This window comes from Mustela lutreola, chromosome 4 (genome assembly GCF_030435805.1).
Source record: "Mustela lutreola isolate mMusLut2 chromosome 4, mMusLut2.pri, whole genome shotgun sequence".
NCBI lineage: Eukaryota > Metazoa > Chordata > Mammalia > Carnivora > Mustelidae > Mustela > Mustela lutreola.
In genome coordinates, this window is record NC_081293.1 from 132,312,308 (window position 1) to 132,330,294 (window position 17,987).

The 17,987-nt window shown below is 38.5% G+C and overlaps 2 protein-coding genes and 1 pseudogene across 3 annotated transcripts in view; 1 reads left to right on the forward strand and 2 right to left on the reverse strand.

The window, feature by feature from the left end:
- LOC131829386 (tubulin polyglutamylase complex subunit 2-like) lies at nt 1-7,753 on the reverse strand (annotated as a pseudogene).
- Nucleotides 6,066-17,987, forward strand: part of GNGT1 (G protein subunit gamma transducin 1) — a 22,036-nt gene continuing 10,114 nt past the window's right edge. Inside the window, exons 1-2 of the mRNA XM_059171144.1 lie at nt 6,066-6,152; nt 7,866-7,909. The gene's annotated coding sequence lies outside the window, so the exon portion shown is untranslated. The remainder of the gene's footprint in view (nt 6,153-7,865; nt 7,910-17,987) is intronic.
- Nucleotides 7,907-12,257, reverse strand: LOC131829385 (tissue factor pathway inhibitor 2-like). 2 transcript variants are annotated; one of them, XM_059171142.1, is made up of 5 exons: nt 11,943-12,257; nt 11,437-11,622; nt 10,297-10,476; nt 8,613-8,783; nt 7,907-8,251 (listed from the first exon to the last, which is right to left on the reverse strand). In XM_059171142.1, the coding sequence occupies exons 1-5, from the start codon at nt 12,220-12,222 to the stop codon at nt 8,190-8,192; spliced, it is 879 nt and encodes a 292-aa protein (XP_059027125.1). In that variant the 5' UTR covers nt 12,223-12,257; the 3' UTR covers nt 7,907-8,189. The 2 variants fall into 2 exon arrangements, with proteins under 2 accessions (XP_059027125.1, XP_059027124.1); XM_059171141.1 differs by having other exon boundaries at nt 11,437-11,643.

Sequence of the window (17,987 nt, forward strand, 5' to 3'; positions counted from 1 at the left end):
AGAAAGAGACACAGCAAGAGAAAGAACACAAGCAGGGGGAGTGGGAGAGGGATAAGCAGGCTTCCTGCCACACAGTAGGGAGCCCGATGCAGGTCTCTATCCCAGGACCCTGGGCTCATGCCCTAAGCCGAAGGCAGGCATTTAATGACTAAGCCAACGAGGTGCCCCTCTCCACAGTTTTCAGAGGCAGGGGCTGGGAAAGGATAAGGGAGACCTGACTATGCCCTTGAACTCCTGGCTAATGACAGTGGGAGTAAAAGGCCTAGGATTTGGCTTCACTTATATAGGAAAAGGCCTGTGGTGCCACATGCAGAATCTGAGGCTTGGGCCATCTGTGCATGGAAATCATCACCGTGGGGCTGGTGGGGATGCTCATTTTTGGACAGGGTTTCCAGGGCTAAAAGAGGATTTAGAGGAGGAGGGAGGACCTGAGGGCCCTTTCTGGCCACCTGCAGGCTGGATAAGCCCTTTGTTTTTAGGGAGTAAGGTGTTTTTCTTGCTTTTGAATACTTTTCTGGGATCCAGCTTGTTCGCAAAGGAATTGGTCTCTAGGTGATAGGTTTATACATGTTGAACCAATTTTTGGCCTGTGAACTAATGCCATAGCTGGGGAAGGCATATTACCATTGCGGCAAGCCCAGGTGCATGATAATAAGGCGAGAGTAAGTGGTAAAGGTATTTGTGAGAAAATGCAGGATAATGCTCTATCCAGGAACCAGATCTCAGGGTCTCATGAATGTTAGTTTTCCTCTTTTGTAGATGAGGCAAACCTCCTCATTCATATTGCAAGGATCCTGCTCAAAAACCACACTGGGAGAATCAAAGTGAGTTTTTTCTCGCTGGTTCTCACCAGCTTCAGGTGCATCAACTTCCAGGTCTGCCAGAGTTGGTGCACTAGGGGGTTGAATACTCAGAAGACTGGTTGGGTTGAGTCAGGTTTGCGATGCAGTCACTTGCCATGCTGCCCAGTGGAATAGTGTGCTCATCCAGCTTCACATTCCATGTCATGTGCAGGCCACTGGTCATCAGATAAATATGCATCACATTCTCAGGTAGCACATGGTTATTGTTTTTGTTCCCCTGAGGAAATCCTATGACACTTGGCAGGTGGCTTTTCTATAGTAGTGACTTCTGTCACACCTGGGGAAGATTCTAGGCAGCGGGTCATCCCCAAGGTCACCTTCTGGTGCAGCTCACTGCAACCTGGCGGCAGCATACCATCCATGGGTCACGTTCCCACTCCAGGCTCATTTCTAGTTTTCCATGTTTACATCTTCAAGTGCTCTCATTCCATTTTGCAGTTATGTGCTTCCATCTGGGATCATTTTCCTTCAGAACTCCCAGAAATGTTTCTTGTAGTGGAGATCTGCTGGCAACAAGTTCTCTCAGCTGTGTTTAACTGTAAACATCTTTACTTCTCCTTCGATTTTGAGGGATTTTTTACTGGATATAAACTATCAGTTTGCGGGTTTGTTTGTTTTCCTTTAGTGCTTTCAAATGTTAATCTTTCATTTTCTGACTTCCATAGTTCCTGTTGAAATGTCCGTCATTAGTCTTTTTGATGCTTATTTGGAAGTATTATGTCTGTTTTTCTAGGTATACAAAGATTGTCAGTCTGTTTTTAGCTTGCAGAAGATTGCCTATGATGTGCCCAGTTGTGTTTTGTTTGTTTAGTTTTCTGTTCTGTTTGGGATATATAGAGCTTTTTGAATGTATAGTCATATGTATTTTAATGAGTTTGGATAAATTCTTAGCCAATATTTCTTCTAATACTGCTTTTTATATTCAATGTAATATTTATTATTGCACATAAAACCTTTCTTACCTCTTTGTTCAAATGTTACTGTGTTTTACTGAGGAAGTATCTCCTGATCTACTGGACTTTGCCACAACTATCATACTCTGAGCTTTCCTGTAACAAGGTCACATAATCAATTTAAGAGTTGAGAAACTACTAAATTAATGCGGCTTTCTCACATTTCATGCAATAATGTAAGATCATAATCCAACAGGCAGAGGAAAAACCAAATAACATCACTTTTTCCACAAACTGGAAGAAAGTATCTGTAATTCATATAACTAACAAGGAATTCTTACTCAGGATGCCTAAAAAAATACGTAAGTTAACAATAAAAGACACAGAGCCAAATGGAAAAGTGAGAAAGGAGTATAAAGTGGCAATTTATATAAGAAGGAGAATAGCCAAGAAAACATTAAAAAAAAAATCTCAATCCCATTACTAATCAAGAAAGTAAAAATGAGAGCAGTAATGAAGTACAAATTCTCACTTATATGAATGGCAATAAAGACCTGAGTAATGCACAATGTTGTAAAAAACTTGAAATATAAATTCTTAGACATTGATGACTACAAATATTTGGAGAGCAATTTGGCAAAATATAGTAGCTCTAATGAATCCGTCTTTAGCAATTTCACTTTCACATACACATATATGTTCAATGAGCAATGTATATAAATATTATTATTTGTTATAACCAAAATTTGGGACTAAATTAAATATCCATCAACAGGGAAATGAACGCACTGTGCTATATTTATGTAATGGAATACCAGAAAATAAATGTGGCAGATCTTCATGAAACAAGATAGATTTATAGAGTATGTCCAAAACTTAAGAGTGAAAAGGCATGATGGCAATGGATACACACGGTTTGACACCATATAAGTAACTTTAAAACACATAGAATAATACTTCATATTGCTCTGGGTTATTATATTTATAATACAAGCATTAAAATATGCACAGAAAGTATACACTCCAACATCAGGAAAGCAGTTGCTTCTCATGAAAGTGAGGGGAAATAAGAAAGAGGTGCATTTTGAGTCTTGAGCTCTGTTAAAATAGAAAAAGCACCTGAAACAGACTTGGGAAACTCCTATCATGTTTTTTTAAAGTAGGTTGATTATATAGTTTTCTGTACTTTTCTGTATATTTGAAAACTTTCATGATTAAAATTAAATTGTATAATGTAAGCTCTATTTTTATGTTAAAAATTTTAAGCTAAGTTTAAAGGGAAGTATTAACATTTAGTGAAAGAAAACATAAAATTTTTAAAGGTTCAACCTTAGCAACAATCCTGGAAATATCAATTACAGTAATGATGAGATACCATTTTATTATGACAAAGAGGGATTTGTTTTTCTGTTCATTTAAAACCCAGTGTGTTGGGCATTTGCATATATTCTTATTCTTAGATGGTGATAAACTGATATAATTTTGTAATGTAATTGGTAAGTATATACTGAGACCATTAGCATGTTTATACCTCTTGACTAAGCTACTTCCACTTCAAAGAAACAGAAATGTGGTTGATAATCACCTAGTGCTGAAATTCTGGATCATTTTAATTTTTATCCTTTTATATACTTTTAATTTTTTATATAGTATACAATATGTATAATGACACATTTTAAAATCAAAATATAATCTACTAATTTTGCATGAAAAACTTGAACATCCTAACAATAAAACTCCTTGGAAAATAACTATATGCTGTATTAGTGCAACCAGGAAGCTGTACTAGATACAGCCAAGCCCACAGGGCAAATGATTAAACCTACTTGAGGTAGGTCCAGAAGATTCAGCTTGTCAAGAGGTTAGGAAGGAAAGATATTTGTTTCAAAGGAAAAGGAAAAAAAAACTTACAAGGGCATAAAATAGTGTTCCTCAAAGTATGACACATGTATACCTCCTCATCAGCTGGAGTCATTGTAATGTACATCTTTGCCAACTCAAACCAACTAAATCAAAACTCCTGGGCATGAGGCATAGTAACCTGCCATATGCCTGACTCCCTGGATTGTTCTCATGCACAAAATTTGTTCACTACGATACAAAAAACAAAAACAAAACAACAACAACAACAACAACAACAACAAAAACCCAAAATAATATGACATACTTTGGAAATTGACCATAATTTAGTTCAACTGAATTGTAGCTTATAGGTGATGGTAGAATGGGGGAGATAAATCTGGAGAGGAATGTCATGGTCCACTTGTAAGAAGTCTTAAATGGCACACTAGGAGCTTGGACAGTTAACATGAAGATTCAGTGGGAACCACTGAAGAGTTTTAAAAGGAGTAACCTGATACTGTGGCATCAGTGTGGATGACTGGATAGGGAGCAAAGAGGCAGAAGGGCAACTTGGGACAATGTTTTAATTTTCCTGGAATAAGATAGCAGCATTACCATAGACTTGAATACATATACTTGGTGACAAATTGAATACAGAGTGAAGGGAGAAATGCTTTGGGATGATTCCAATTCCTTCATTTGCTTGCCTCCATTCTAGTCTTAAAACAGAATATCTAGACAAAGAATATCTTAAAACTATAAGCTGTACTTTTCTACCTTTGCTTGTTTTCTCACTTTTCTACCTTTGCTTGTTTTCTCACAAGACCTATATTTTACTAGAAATATGAAGCCTATAAAGATAAGCTTGTGCAGCCACTATAATAATACATGGGCAGACACTCCAGAGGACATTCTCTTACTGAATAATATCATTAAATAAATGTCTCCAAGATTGTTGGCAGAGAGCATGTATACTTGGAGATACTGTGATCCAAGCAATCTGAAAGGCTCCATTGCAGTTTCTGGGTTTCAACATGTGACAGTGTGTGTGCCTAGAGGAGGAATGAGTGGTGGTCCAGAGTAATTTTTTTTCTCAATAAAAGGCTATTTTATTAAAAGCCAGCCCATTTTTGTGTGTCTTTTTTTGTGTCCCACAATGAGACATTCCTTTTAATCAGTCTGTCTGGTGAAACCACAGCAGTGACTTGTCTTCAGACTGGCTGTGGCAAGAAGGAATTTCCCTTAGATGGCAGGATGACCTATGCCAGGTTTATATATTTCCTCATTAAAATAAAATGGCAGACATTTGGGGTATTAGAAAGTTGTTTTCTGAAGGCTCGAATTCCTACCCAACCTGAACAGAGAGCTACAGCTGTACACTGAATGTAGGGTGAGCAATCCCCCTGAGGGCTTTGGCTGCAGGGAAGTTAAAGGCAGCAAGTACCAAATCAAACTTCCCTATAAACCAAGAACCCCCAGAATTCTCAAAGGCTCCAAATCACTCACTGGACAGTCCCCGAGCACATAAGATCCTTCGGCTACGATCATTCTCAAAACCCACCAAAAGTAGTCCAAATGCAGGCCTTACTCAACCAAAACCTTTTAATGTTAATGCTGCTTTTTGGTTACATCCCATATAAAAGCTATAAAAGCATTCCTCCTCCCACTCCTTTTAAAAATGTCAGTAGTTTCTTGGAGAACCTAACGTATCTGTCCTATACAGTGTCCAACATTATGGATTTGGCTGATTGACCTTCCCTGGTTTCTTGTAAATTGTGCCTTCATCCCCAGTATCACCTCATGATCTGGCAATATGATAGTAAGATCTAAAGGTTTGGTTAACTTCATTGTTTTCCTTTTTCTTTCTTCAAGAGTCCTTCATGGGGAGTAGGTGTGTAATACTTACTGCATCATATCAAGAAGTAAATAATGTCTGGTGGCACATTTTTATTAATGTTAAAATTATCCATGGATTCAGAGACATAGCCTAATTCCTGCATCAACCTTTCATGTCTTGATTTCAGCATCCAAGGATGATCATTGTCCAGATGTATACTTTCATGAGAGCTCCCTTCTAACATTTCAGTGTGTGTGTGTGATTGAGATTCTCTGTGAATGACTTTCATACACTATTTAGTTTCCTGGCAAAATTTTAAGGATAAACAAAATAGAATAAATGCTTTATTCTTTCTTTTAATTTATCATTTTTCAAAGTAATGAGAGAGTTCCCTAACAACCTCCAAAAGTGACCAAGGAGGTGTGTAATTATTAACTCATTCTGTATTCATTTTAATATATTCATATATATTCCAGTCATTATTTGTTTTTATGTTCATATCACCCTATTTTAGATCACTGAAAGGCCCTTAATGTTACTCTCCTGTTTTTGTGACATGATTCAAATAGCTTCCTTATTCTCTGGAATAAGATGGCCCAGGTTCATCTTATGTATTTCCTCTTCCAGACCTGGATTCAGTGATTTCTCCTAAGAACCCTGGTTCCCTGGTTCCTTCTACTGAGAAATCATATTTAGAGACCACCGTGTGAATGGGAGGTACACTTACTGCTACTGAATTGTCATTGCTTCAAGGATATTTCAGTGGGAGGGTGGAAAATACTTTTTTTTTTTTCCCAAAGAGAAAATAAATTTTGATTTCATGCTAATACTTATATTCCAATTTAAAATCGAAAGAGATTAATTTCTTAATTTCCATACTTTTTCACTTAACACTAAAAATCTTGACTTCTAAAGAAATAAATTCTTATATATTCATACAGAATATATAGTAAAATGTAGCATTCTGTGTTAAGTTCAAAATAAAAATATCAGTGTTAATAATAAGACTACTAAATGCATGGGTGCTTGGGTGGCTCAGTTGGTTAAGTGTCGGTCCTGGGATAGAGCCCCATATCGGGCTCCCTGCTCAGCGGGAAGCCTGCTTCTCCCTCTCCCACTCCCCCTGCTTGTGTTCCCTCTCTCACTGTGTCTCTCTCTGCCAAATAAATAAAATCTTTAAAAAAAAAAAAAAGATTACTAAATGCATTTTCAGATTTCTTCAGAATTTACTTGACCCTTAGATTATATCCCTTAAAAGAGAGTCAAAATACTGGCTTTGAAAGTCACCAGAAATAATTACAGATTTCTGCAGTTAGGCCATTATTTGTTATTCATTTGGGTTGAGTTGTTTTGGTTTGTTTCCAGTTGTACAAGGAATGCTTTCTATTCTTTATATTTTGTTTTCTTATTATATAAAATGTTTACATGGTCTAATATCACAGCCATATAATGAGGTACATTCACATAAATGCCTGTCCCATCCTGTTTTCCCCTTCCTGCTAAAGGTAACTATTTTAATATTGTTATGTCCTCTGTAATGTGTGTATTTATTCATGTTGCTCTAGACCCTTTTTAAAAATGTATTCTGAGGATCAGATGATATCCATATATAGGTATTTTGTTTATTTTTACATTCATATCTTTAATCCCCTGGTTATGATTATCTGGTTTATTTCCTGTTATTGGTTTTTCTAAATAATACATCAATGAATGCCCTCAGGATTATACCATTTTGTATTTTTCTCACAATACCTTCGAGATAGATTTTTAAAAGAGGGATTGCTCAAGCAAAATGCAAATGCACTTATAAGTTTGCTAGATTGGGGGGTATACTTTTAAATATATGGACCTTACCATGAAAATGTAGGAATTTTTTAAAACATTTTTATTACAGTGGAAAGAAAAAACTGTTTAACTGGAATGATCATATTTATCAAGAATAATTCATTAGTAGAATTTAAATTATCAAATTCATGTATAGTCTGTGGTTAATTTAAGTAAATGCCTTGAATATTCAGTTCAAAAGCTCTAACAATTTTAGTGTTTTGTCTATTATGTCTTTGGAAGTAATGAAGATCTATTATGTATAAAGAAATACATAATGTGAGTGGGGATGGATGGGTGGAAAGGTAGATGAAAAGAGGTGAGAATTTTATCCTGGAAGAAAGCATTTCAGATTTTAATCAATTTACCAACTTTTTATTCAAAAGTTATCTTATTATCCTCTAAGTGACACAGTAGATATAAAAGTTAGTGATGTCTATATAATAGCACTTGTAATATTTTCTAAACTGTTGGTAAATCTGCAAGTTTGTTTCCTTGGACCTAAAATATAATCCAACTTTTAAATGCAGAATAAAATGTATTTGCTGGTCCTTTTTATGATCATATGTGTTAAGAGAACATGACTATATCGTCTTTTCTTTTCAGTTATGATCACTGCTGAAATCAGGAAGAACAACTCCAAGAAATGAGTGAGTCATTATTTGCTTTTATATCTTAGGCACAGCAGCAATTCAACTACATTAAAATATAGGTGAATGGTAAATTAAAAATAATCGATTCACATTTGAATAGCAGCTGGTTATGTGTAAAAATACATGAAAAAGTAACCTGTAGCAATAAAAACTGATGTATAAATCATTAATGATTCATTTCCCTGTATCACCATATTATTCTTCAGATATAACCACAGAGCCAGTAGCATCCACAAGATGACATACAGGGGAAAAGGTTAAAATTACTCCTTCCAAGTTAGTTATCTTCCATGGGCAAAATAGTGTCGGGTATCTTCTCATTCTTTTCCTTCTTCACAGCTAAAGTCAACAAAATAAAAATATCACATATCTCCAGTCCATAGACTCACTTTAAATCAACATTTCCAATATGCTTACACACTCACCTCAACTATTTTTAATGATTATAAAGTCAGTTTTACTTACTATCCACTCAAGTTAATAACTTTCTACCTTTAAAATGCAAGGATACAGCTACTACCTGTTGAAGCTAGCCACTACAAGTATTTAACAAAACTGACTGGTACTAAAGTGCCATTTACGTAGAAATGGTCTAGAAATGGCAATGTGCTTTTAGGACAACGGATACATAAAAATATAATTTTGCTAATGAATTATTTATAAAGTTAATTTAAAAATTGAATAAGAAAAAATCTACTACCTTTTAGGCAAACACGTGTGCAGTCCTCTATGTTATCAAAGTTATTGTCATTCCCTCCACAGCCAGTATAGGTGAAGGCCTCACAGGCTTTGTGTCTTGGATTAAAATAATAGCGAGTTACATTACCAGAGCATTCGCCCCCATCTTTTGGACTGTAGCAAAATGATGGACCTTGATGAAAGGGAAAACAAAATTAGAAATGTAATAATACCAAAATTAATTACTGAAACTTCATTCTGAATTCAGAATATCATACCAAACCATTTAAAAAGTGTGTCTCAATTTTCAAGAAAGCTTGCATGCTCTAGTTTGTTAATTCTAAAATTTTTATAAACTGGAGAGAATTTCTTCTGAAGTTATGTCCTTGTATCATTTGAATGTGTTAAGAAATTAAACCCAAAAAGCAGATACGGTCAAGTAGAAACTGGTTGTGTTTCAAGGGTTGATGCATGACATGCTTTAGTAAACCTCCTTGTGTTGGTAGATTTATTTTAAATGTTTTCATCAGTTCTCCTTCCATCATTAATTAAGTATACATTTATGTAATTCCCAAGTAGTCATTGGAACATTTTTCTTTATATAAAACATTTAAGGAAACACAAGCAACAAAACCATCTTCTCATTAACTCGAGATTCTGCGTACAGGACAATTATAGAGCTTCCTCAAATCTCTTCCAGAGCAAGTTTTCCTTGTTTGTTAAATTTATGTGTCTTTCTGTATGTGTGTCTCTGCTATGCCTAGGGAGAATGCCTGTATTGCCTCTCTCTACAGAAATATTGCCCAAGTAACCTGTTATTTCAGGGACTGAGGAGGTGGGGGGGGGGATGTAGGTAAGAAATAGGAGCAGAAAAAAGAAGGATGGAGAGGTCTTTGTCCTACACTTTGCAATTACTAAAGGTTACAGAAATCTAACCAAAAACCTTAGACAGAAATTTTCAAGATTCACCATCTGAGGTCTGGATATGTTCTACTACATCCTATACACAAGTGATTCCATATAAACCTGAATTCATGGCATTCAGAATACTGTGATTTCTTTTTTAAGATTTCTCCTTTTTTTTTTTTTAAGATTTTATTTGTTTATTTGAGAGAGAGGCATTGAAAGAGAGTATGAGAGGGAAGAAGGTCAGAGGGAGAAGCAGACTCCTTGGGGAGCTGGGAGCCCGATGCAGGATTCTGGGATCAAAACCTGAGCCAAACTGAGCCACCCAGGTTCCCTAACGGTATTATTTATTTTGAGAGAGAGAGCAAGAGAGAGTGAAGAGGGCAGAGGGAAAGGGAGAGAGAAAACTTAATCTCCATGCTTGGGGCTTGATCCCAGGAGCCTGAGATCATGACCTGACCCTAAATCAAGAGTTGAATGCTTAACAGACTGAGCCACCCAGGCACCCCCAGAATACTGTAATTTTTATATGTAAACAGGAAGCAAAAACTTAAATCATGCACAGCTTTGTGACTTCCTAGCCCTGAGAACTTGGCAAGTCATTAACTTCTGGTAGCCTGTACTCTCGTATGTAAATGGGGTAATAATAATAATACTATATATATATATATAGTAGGTTTGATACCCTACTATATGTGAAATCATCAGAACACAAGGCATGTAATTACACATCAAAGTATTACTTTTCTTCCATCCTAAAATCTTAAATGAAACAGAAACCCCATAAAAATAGTATTTACTTTTCTTTGGTGCACAGTAGGCCATACAAGTATCCTTGTCCGGGAAACTGTTCTTATTGTTGGGACACTCGCCAGATATGAATTTTTCACATGTCATGGAACTTAGGTTGAAGAAGTACTTTCCTGTGCGTACTCCACACTGCCCCTTACTGACTTCCAACCTGCATCTATGAGGAACTTCTAGGAAAAGGAGGGCATAAAAAATGCTAGTCAAAAATTAGCTTTAGTAATACTTAGTATTACTTACTTTCAGTATTACTAATTAATAAGTTACTGAAGTAATTAGTAAGTAATACTTCCTTAGCATTACTTCAGAACTTTACTGCATTTTCAGAAACAACTGGGGAGAAAACGGTATCACATTTAGTACCGGGATAGTAAATCCCCAGAAGACTTTTCTTTCATCCAGTTATTTAGCTCTTTTTTTTTTTTTTTTAAAGTAGCAGCCTCAGACCCGAGTCAGCCAAATACAGTGGAAAGTCTTTCTGTTCTCTCAGGGTGTTCTGATTTTTCTACATAGGAAGTTAATCAGACTTATTCATAGGAATACATACACATTTTTCTTTGGCTTAGTTCCTTGAATGGCGAAGTCCCATGTTTTGTTACTGGCCTTACCAGATATAATAAATATGATTAAAATGAAATAGAAACCATGATCATGGATCTCTACTATATCCCTGTACTAACCCAAAACAAGTTTGGGTGTCAGGGGACAAAAGGAAAAGTTACAGTTAGCTAAATCACATCTTAACAATAAAATCTGCTGAAAAGTTTGTCAGATTGATGGATAACCGACAGGAGGAAACAGGGCTCTCCAGGAGGCATAAAAAAAAAACACATGGGTTTAGAACTAAGGATAAAGAAAAGTACTTATGTGGTACCCAATACATCACACCCCTGCATTATTATGCCCTACGATGAACTCTTGCTCTGAGCCTGCACAGACCCTGAATTATGATAAATGCCACTTAGGAGAGAAATTTGTTAGCCAGTGTAAACATGGGATTACTTTCTGGAAATAATAAGCGAGCCTTACTTAATGTTTGAGAAAATAAAGGCTAAAACTTACTGTAGAAAATGGGATCTAGGAAATGAAGTTACTAGCAGCCAGGAGATCTGAGCTTGAGCAAGACCACTTACTTTCTATCCTCCCGCAAGCTTCATCGCAGTCCTCCAAAGTTCTGAAATTGTTGGCATTGCCCTCGCAGCCTCCATAGAAGAACTGGCGGCAGCTCTGTGTGAACCTGTCGTAGTAGTAACGGGGAAGCAGGGCTCGGCAGGGCCCCACATAGGGCATCTGGAGGCAGATGTCAGCATTGTTTCCTTCTGGAGGAGCAGAAGGAGAGCCTGAGAGAGGGAAGGAGGCCTGCCACGTCTCCGGGAAGGTAGAGGCTTCCCGAGGACTTCTGTCCCTCTGCTTCCCCGCACAAGGGGAGTTGCAGAGAGAAAAGTACAAACTTCTGCAGGAGTATATCTTCCCGCGGCTCCCAGACGTCCTGTGCGACAGGGGTCTGGGGAGAGCGGGCAGAGAGAGCAGGGAAGAGAGAGCGGGTGCAGTCCGGAACCCCACAGTTGCAGCACCACCCCTGCTTACCCCAGGGCAAAAGCCAGGCGCAAAGAGGAGGGGTCCCTGGCAAGGGCAGTACCTGGAGAGCTCTGAGCATTGACTCCCCGCCCGCTCATCAACAGGACCAACCACAGAAGTGTAACCCCTATGCCGGTCATAAAGTCCATGCTGTCCCGTTTGAGTGGCCCTCGGGGCGAGGCGTTTCTTGAATGTGCAGGCAGGAAGAGGGTGCACAAGGTCCAGTCTCCAGGCAGCCTGGGTGCCGATGCGGTGGGTGCCTGCTTTATGTAGGGTGATTGTCCTTCGGACCCCAGACAGGGGCGGAGCATGCCTGCGTGAAGCCCAGGAGGCTGATTCATGCCCCACAGGCTGTGACCTATCACAGCCCTGTGTAGGAAAGTGCGGGGGCGGGGGATGGGCGGGGGGATTCCCCACCAGGTTGAACCTGCCTCCCAAACTTTCTCCTAGCTTTGCAGGAGTGACTAGACTGGACATTATGTGAGTGATAGGAAGTTGGCAAGCTAGAGGGAAATGACCTGGGGGTGATTGCACAAGGTTCCAACTTGCAGCATCACAGGGAAGCCTGAATCTCCATGATGAAAGCACTGAGTCCAGGTATTTGAAGGCAGAGAGCAAGTGTGAAATTCAGCTGAGGAGAGCCTAATTCCTTGCAACGAATTATTAGATTAGATTAGATTAGAAAGATTAGAAAGTTAATTATGTGTATTTATTTACATTTATGCATACGTACTTCTTTTAGTCAAGATTTAATTTACATTTAATAAAAGGCTCATGATAGATCTTAAGTGTACAGCACTATTCCAGACAAGAATTAGAACTCTTGCAGCACCCCAGAACATTCTCTCATACCCTCTCCCAGTCAGTCCTCCTGATCCCAGGCAGGGGCAACCACCTACCACCAGAGTCTTGCCTGTTCTTGAAAAATGGAATCATAAAGTGTGTGTTGTTTGTACTTCTTTTGCTCCACTACTGTTTTCAAGACGCACCATGTTATTGAATAGTTCATTTCTTTTAAATGCTGAGTCCAACGTATGAATACTACAAATGTCCTGTTACTGGTCATTGCGTTGTTTCTAGTTGGAGACTGTTATGAATAAAGCTGCTTAGTCCGTACATACTTGTTTAAGCTTTAATTACTTGTGGGTAAAATATATATAAATGTTAAAAAAACTGCCACTTCTCCAAAATGATTGTATCATTTTATATCCTCCCCACCCCTCATCAGCCCTGTGTTAGTATTGTGGCTGTGTTTTTTGAGCTGGAACTTGAAACTCCATAGGAAGGTGGCTGTAGGGGATCCCTTCCTGCCCATTCCTAATCGTCAGTGCATGAACGTTCATTGCTCCTCTGACATATTAGCCTGGGTCTGATTTTTTCTTCATACAAAACAAACTATTTATGCTTGGATTTCACATGAAATACTGAAGATACTTTTGGTGAACATTTTAATGGATTCTCTTGATGAATGTGTCTTCCTCCCCCTTTTCCTCTTGTTGTATTTAATATTCTCCAGAGAACAATTATTCCTGGCTTCTCCTGAGGACCTGGAAGGAGTTTTCAGGAGTTCCCCGTCAAAGTTTCTGAGAAACCCTATGCTCACAGAGAGTTAATAGTCCGGGACATTTTGCACACTAGATCCCTTGTGCCAGTTTTCAGTTATTCTGATGTCATGCCGTAGAATCCTATTCCTAAGAAAACTAGCCTGTCCCGGAAATATTCAGTGTTCACTGATGCTGTCAGGTTACCAGATATCTATGATTAACAGTCCAAGATGTGAGGACAAATGTTTAACAACCAGCTCTCAGGAGGGGAACTTAGAAGTGTTTGCTGATTTGTATAGTCTACTGATTTCCATGGTTTGTCAGTACTCCCGATACGGCCAATTTCAAACAACCAGAACTGGAAATAGATAGGTACAATCAGTTCACTGGAGCTGGCATGCACTGGCTTTAGCATGTGAGCCACTGCAACAGCCAGCTGTTTTGGAAAGACACATTCATAGGAGAATCAGATGAGCCCTTCCCAAGAAGGAAAGTTTTACCAAACAGCCAGTATCACTTTCAGGAGAAAAGTTAATTCAGCTTCAAATTTTCATTCTTCTGAATATGATTTTCATTCTTCTGAATATGACTAAATATATCTCCCATGTGGACTAAAATAAATTCAAGGACTGATTCAAACTTGCCATTCAGCGTTGACTATTGTCATTTTTGTTCTTTGTTCTCATGTGCTGGTACTTCTTAATCATCTTTAAGCTTCATATAAAAAGAAGAATCTTATATTAGAGGAGGTGATTTTGGAAAATTGCAGGATGCAATGGGAAAATGAATTTTATCCCTTGCTCCTTTGGACAGTCACATAAACTCTCTAAGCCTTGGTTTCCTTATCTGTAAAATGGATAATGAGTGTATTTTTACATGCGTGTTGTGAGGATTAAAGGACAAGGGCCTCAGCACTCAAAAAGATAGGCTTCAGTGCCTTATACACAGGCACAGGATCCAGACAGATTGTCCATGTTTTGAGTCCAATTGAGAGCCTTGGCCCAAAACATTAAGATGGAACTACAGCCAGGAAAGAGCAACATGAACTGGCCTCGTAGGATGAAAGCCTGTGACATTGCTCTCATCAGCTCTCCTCTTTGGCTGAGCTCTGTGGTGCCATCTCTGCCTAGGAAGGTGTCACACAATCATATATAACTTTGGGATGGTTTCTTCTGGGGAAATGAGCTTAGGGTTCTTTGAATCAGAGCAGAGGCCTTAGTCCTAGTAAGGACACAGGATGCTGCATTCCCATGGAGGGGAAGGAGAATGGGGAAAGGGCCAAAATCAGGCCATTCACCCCCCAGGTGTAGAGTCTATGGACACAGGGAAAATTCATGTTCAGAGGCACTCAAGAAATGTTAATTACCTTCCTTTATTCTATGCCAAATCAGGTGCATCTTTCACACCCCTGTGACCACTGAGCAGAGACAGGGAAGAAGAATTCAATAAATGGGGCCAGTTAGAAGTTTGAGATGATCAGGCCAAGTTATCAGGAAGGAAATTATGCCTCTTAATTGCAAACCACTTGAGTATCTTTATATCCATGAAAAACATATCTTCCAATGTAAGGGGAATCTAAATTTTCTGGGATTATTTTAAATTACTGAATTCATCTTTAGCATCATGTGGAAGGAGCCATGTGATCACAGCAACCAGCCTCCATAAGGCTGTCACAGTGCATCCATATCTTAAACCAGTATCTAGGCCAAAAGTTTACCACATAGCAAAGGAAAAGAAGTCCTTTATCCAAAATCAACAGGAAGTGGAAGGCTGGAGGGAACCACAAAGAACAGTCACCCAGATTGATTTGTCATTGTTACACCAAGTATTAACTTTAGTGGCTGTGGCTAAAAATAGAGTTTCAAAATAGTTCGGAGTTCTGTGAAATAAGGCATGGAGTTCTTATAATCTGAATGTTGAAGGAACTATAAATATTCTCCATTCCACTATTTTCATTTTACAGAATTCTGTATTGAGATCTTGCCATGTTTCCTTACCTTCGTTGTTGACAGAGCTGAAGACTAGTTCTTGGTATTCAGCCCTGTATTCTTCCTTACATCCCCGTACCTGGACTCCTTTTACTGCATGGAGACCTCAGAGTGGAACGTTAAATATCAGAATGAAAACACACGGAAGCTTCAGGAACACCTGTGCGTGTGTCAGATCCTTGCTTCTAGGTCTTTCTCACCATCTCCCACATGCCCTCCCCCAAAATGGAGACTAAGTTGGTTTGGAACACATTAGTTCCTAGAAGTCCCAAGTCTCAAGTAAGATGTTCTATCTTCTGAGAGCCACACAGGCTTGGACGGTGATTATGAGTTTAACAAGAGGATTAAGACAGATGGTCTTCCTCCCTGTCAGACACCTCAGAGAGAAGTGGCATGTCTAGCTCATAAATGAATGAGGTGAATTAACTGAACCGGTGATTTGGGAATATATATTATATATCATAGTCACTTATTGATTAACTCCTCAATAAGCAAAATTCTTGCTGCATGTTAGCGAAGTCCCGTCAAAATAAAATCTGAAGTGAGTCCATCTGGCACGAACAAGAATTTTACACGTTTGATAAGAAAGGCAGTTCATCTCTTCTGAGAGATTAGGGATCACGAGGATTTTGTTCAAGTTTAGGCAACTCTTTCACCTGCAAGGTGTTTTTCTAGCGAGTTGGGTCACGTAGGAAATGTTTACTCTAGTGCGCCCTCTGTCGTATAGAGAGTGCATCTGTGAGCAGTGTATAATAAGGTGGAACAGGTTAAGAGGATGAGACATTCCCTGTGCCTAATTTTATTATTCTTGTTCTCCTTAGGGGAACGAGATAATAGGGTATTTAATGTGTCTCTTACCGTGATCATTTCTTCATCCATATATTTTAAAAATAAGCAGAATTACTATTTAATACGTGCCAAACCTTCTGCTAGGCGTTTTGGAATTCAAAGACAAATACATAAAGGGATCTCCTAGCATAATAGAATAGAGGAGTAGACATCACAACCCAACTGCAATATCGCATTTTCAGTACAATATTAAAGATATGTACTAGGTTTTATGGGATTATAGAGGAGGAAATAAAATTTTGGTAAGAGCTCAGTTCAAAACAAAAGCCAATCCACACAAACATATCTAACATTGTAACTTTTATGCCTGCGGGACAGAGACTCATTCCTTAAACAGCTGCTTGCTTAGGTCAGTTTTTGTTGTTGTTGTTGTTGTTGTTGTTGTTGTTTTTAGGTGTTGTGATTCTAGCAAAGCATTGCCTTCTGTAGAAAGGCAGAATCTCAAAAAACCCCTTTCTCTTCTACCTAGATGTATGTTCATCCAGCTATCATGCCTACTTAAGAGGCAAACCATCTTTTCTCTTACTCACACTGCTGCATACTTAACTATGTAGGGCACCCAAAATGTTGGGACAAAGTTTGGACTATTTTATCCAAGACTTTCCTAGCACAGTATGGCTTCACCACCACCTGCCCAGAATTCTAGCCTGGGCTACTAATCCACCAGAGAGTGGCATGTCAAGAAGGGAGGAGAGACATAGAAAATTGCCCCTAACTCCTGTATATCATGTGGGAATAGCAAGCACTATAATAATGAATATGATGTTTATTGAGAGTTTACATCTCCCACAATCACCACTGAGGGTGATACTTTATGCTTCCCACTCTGCAAATGAGCACTGAAACTTAAGGTGAATATATGATGGCGCCATGTCTATACAGTTAGTTCAGGCCATTGGAATCCTGATCCACTGGTCTCATTCCCTGTACAAATGTATTTCTCTTACATATTAGTGGGGCCCGAAGTCGGGTTTATTATATATAACATGTGCTCATGACCTCAGTTCAGTACCTGGACAGCTAGATTACAGACTTCCTTTTCACTCAAACATGAAGTTTGTAATTGAGAACAAACAGATCACTGCAATTTAAATACATTGCTATAATGCTCTAAGAGAAACACCTGCCAAAGTTAATAATCAGATTAGAGGATTGAGAGAGTTAATCACTAAATCCTTATTTTCAGGGTTATATATAGCAGAAAGTAATGGAGCTTGACCTTTCAAGTATAAAGACACTCTTTCTTACAAAAATATTGTCCTTTCTTTATACCTTAGCCCAAATCTCATGTTAGTTATACAATACTTACTAACGTGTCTGTCATAAACCCTGCATATGCTCGTTTATTCTAGTTTTATATAGAAAAGCGTTCATCTCTTAAGTCAAACAGGAGGGGCGTCCAACCTACCATTTGGGGGCAGGGGGAGGCCATAGTTGCAGTTTGAAAGGGCAATGTATCTCCTAAGACTCTTACTATTTCTTTGGGGGTGGGGTGTATCTCTCTTGGCTACTAGCCAAGGAAGAAAACTGAGTCAAACTAAAAGGTGTTATTGGAAGAGAGTTGACTACACTAGCATGGACTAGGTCTACTGAATGAGCCAGAGAAGTGTGAACTTCCTTTTGGTCAGCAGGATGTCTGGCACTCTCTTTCCTTCCCTTACAGTAGAAGGCATGCCCTGGTCGAACCAGACACCTACACTGTAGCTACTGCCCTAGGTCCTTTCA

Bases quoted from the DNA above. Each gene is read 5' to 3' on its own strand.
- LOC131829385 (XM_059171141.1), bottom strand. From the start codon at position 12,222: ATGAATCAGCCTCCTGGGCTTCACGCAGGCATGCTCCGCCCCTGTCTG. The intron at 10,477-11,436 runs GTAAGTGGTCTT...TCCTTTTCCTAG, and splicing joins AGCTTGCGGGAGGATAGAAA to AAGTTCCTCATAGATGCAGG. The intron at 8,252-8,612 runs GTAGTAGATTTT...TGTTGACTTTAG, and splicing joins CACACGTGTTTGCCTAAAAG to CTGTGAAGAAGGAAAAGAAT.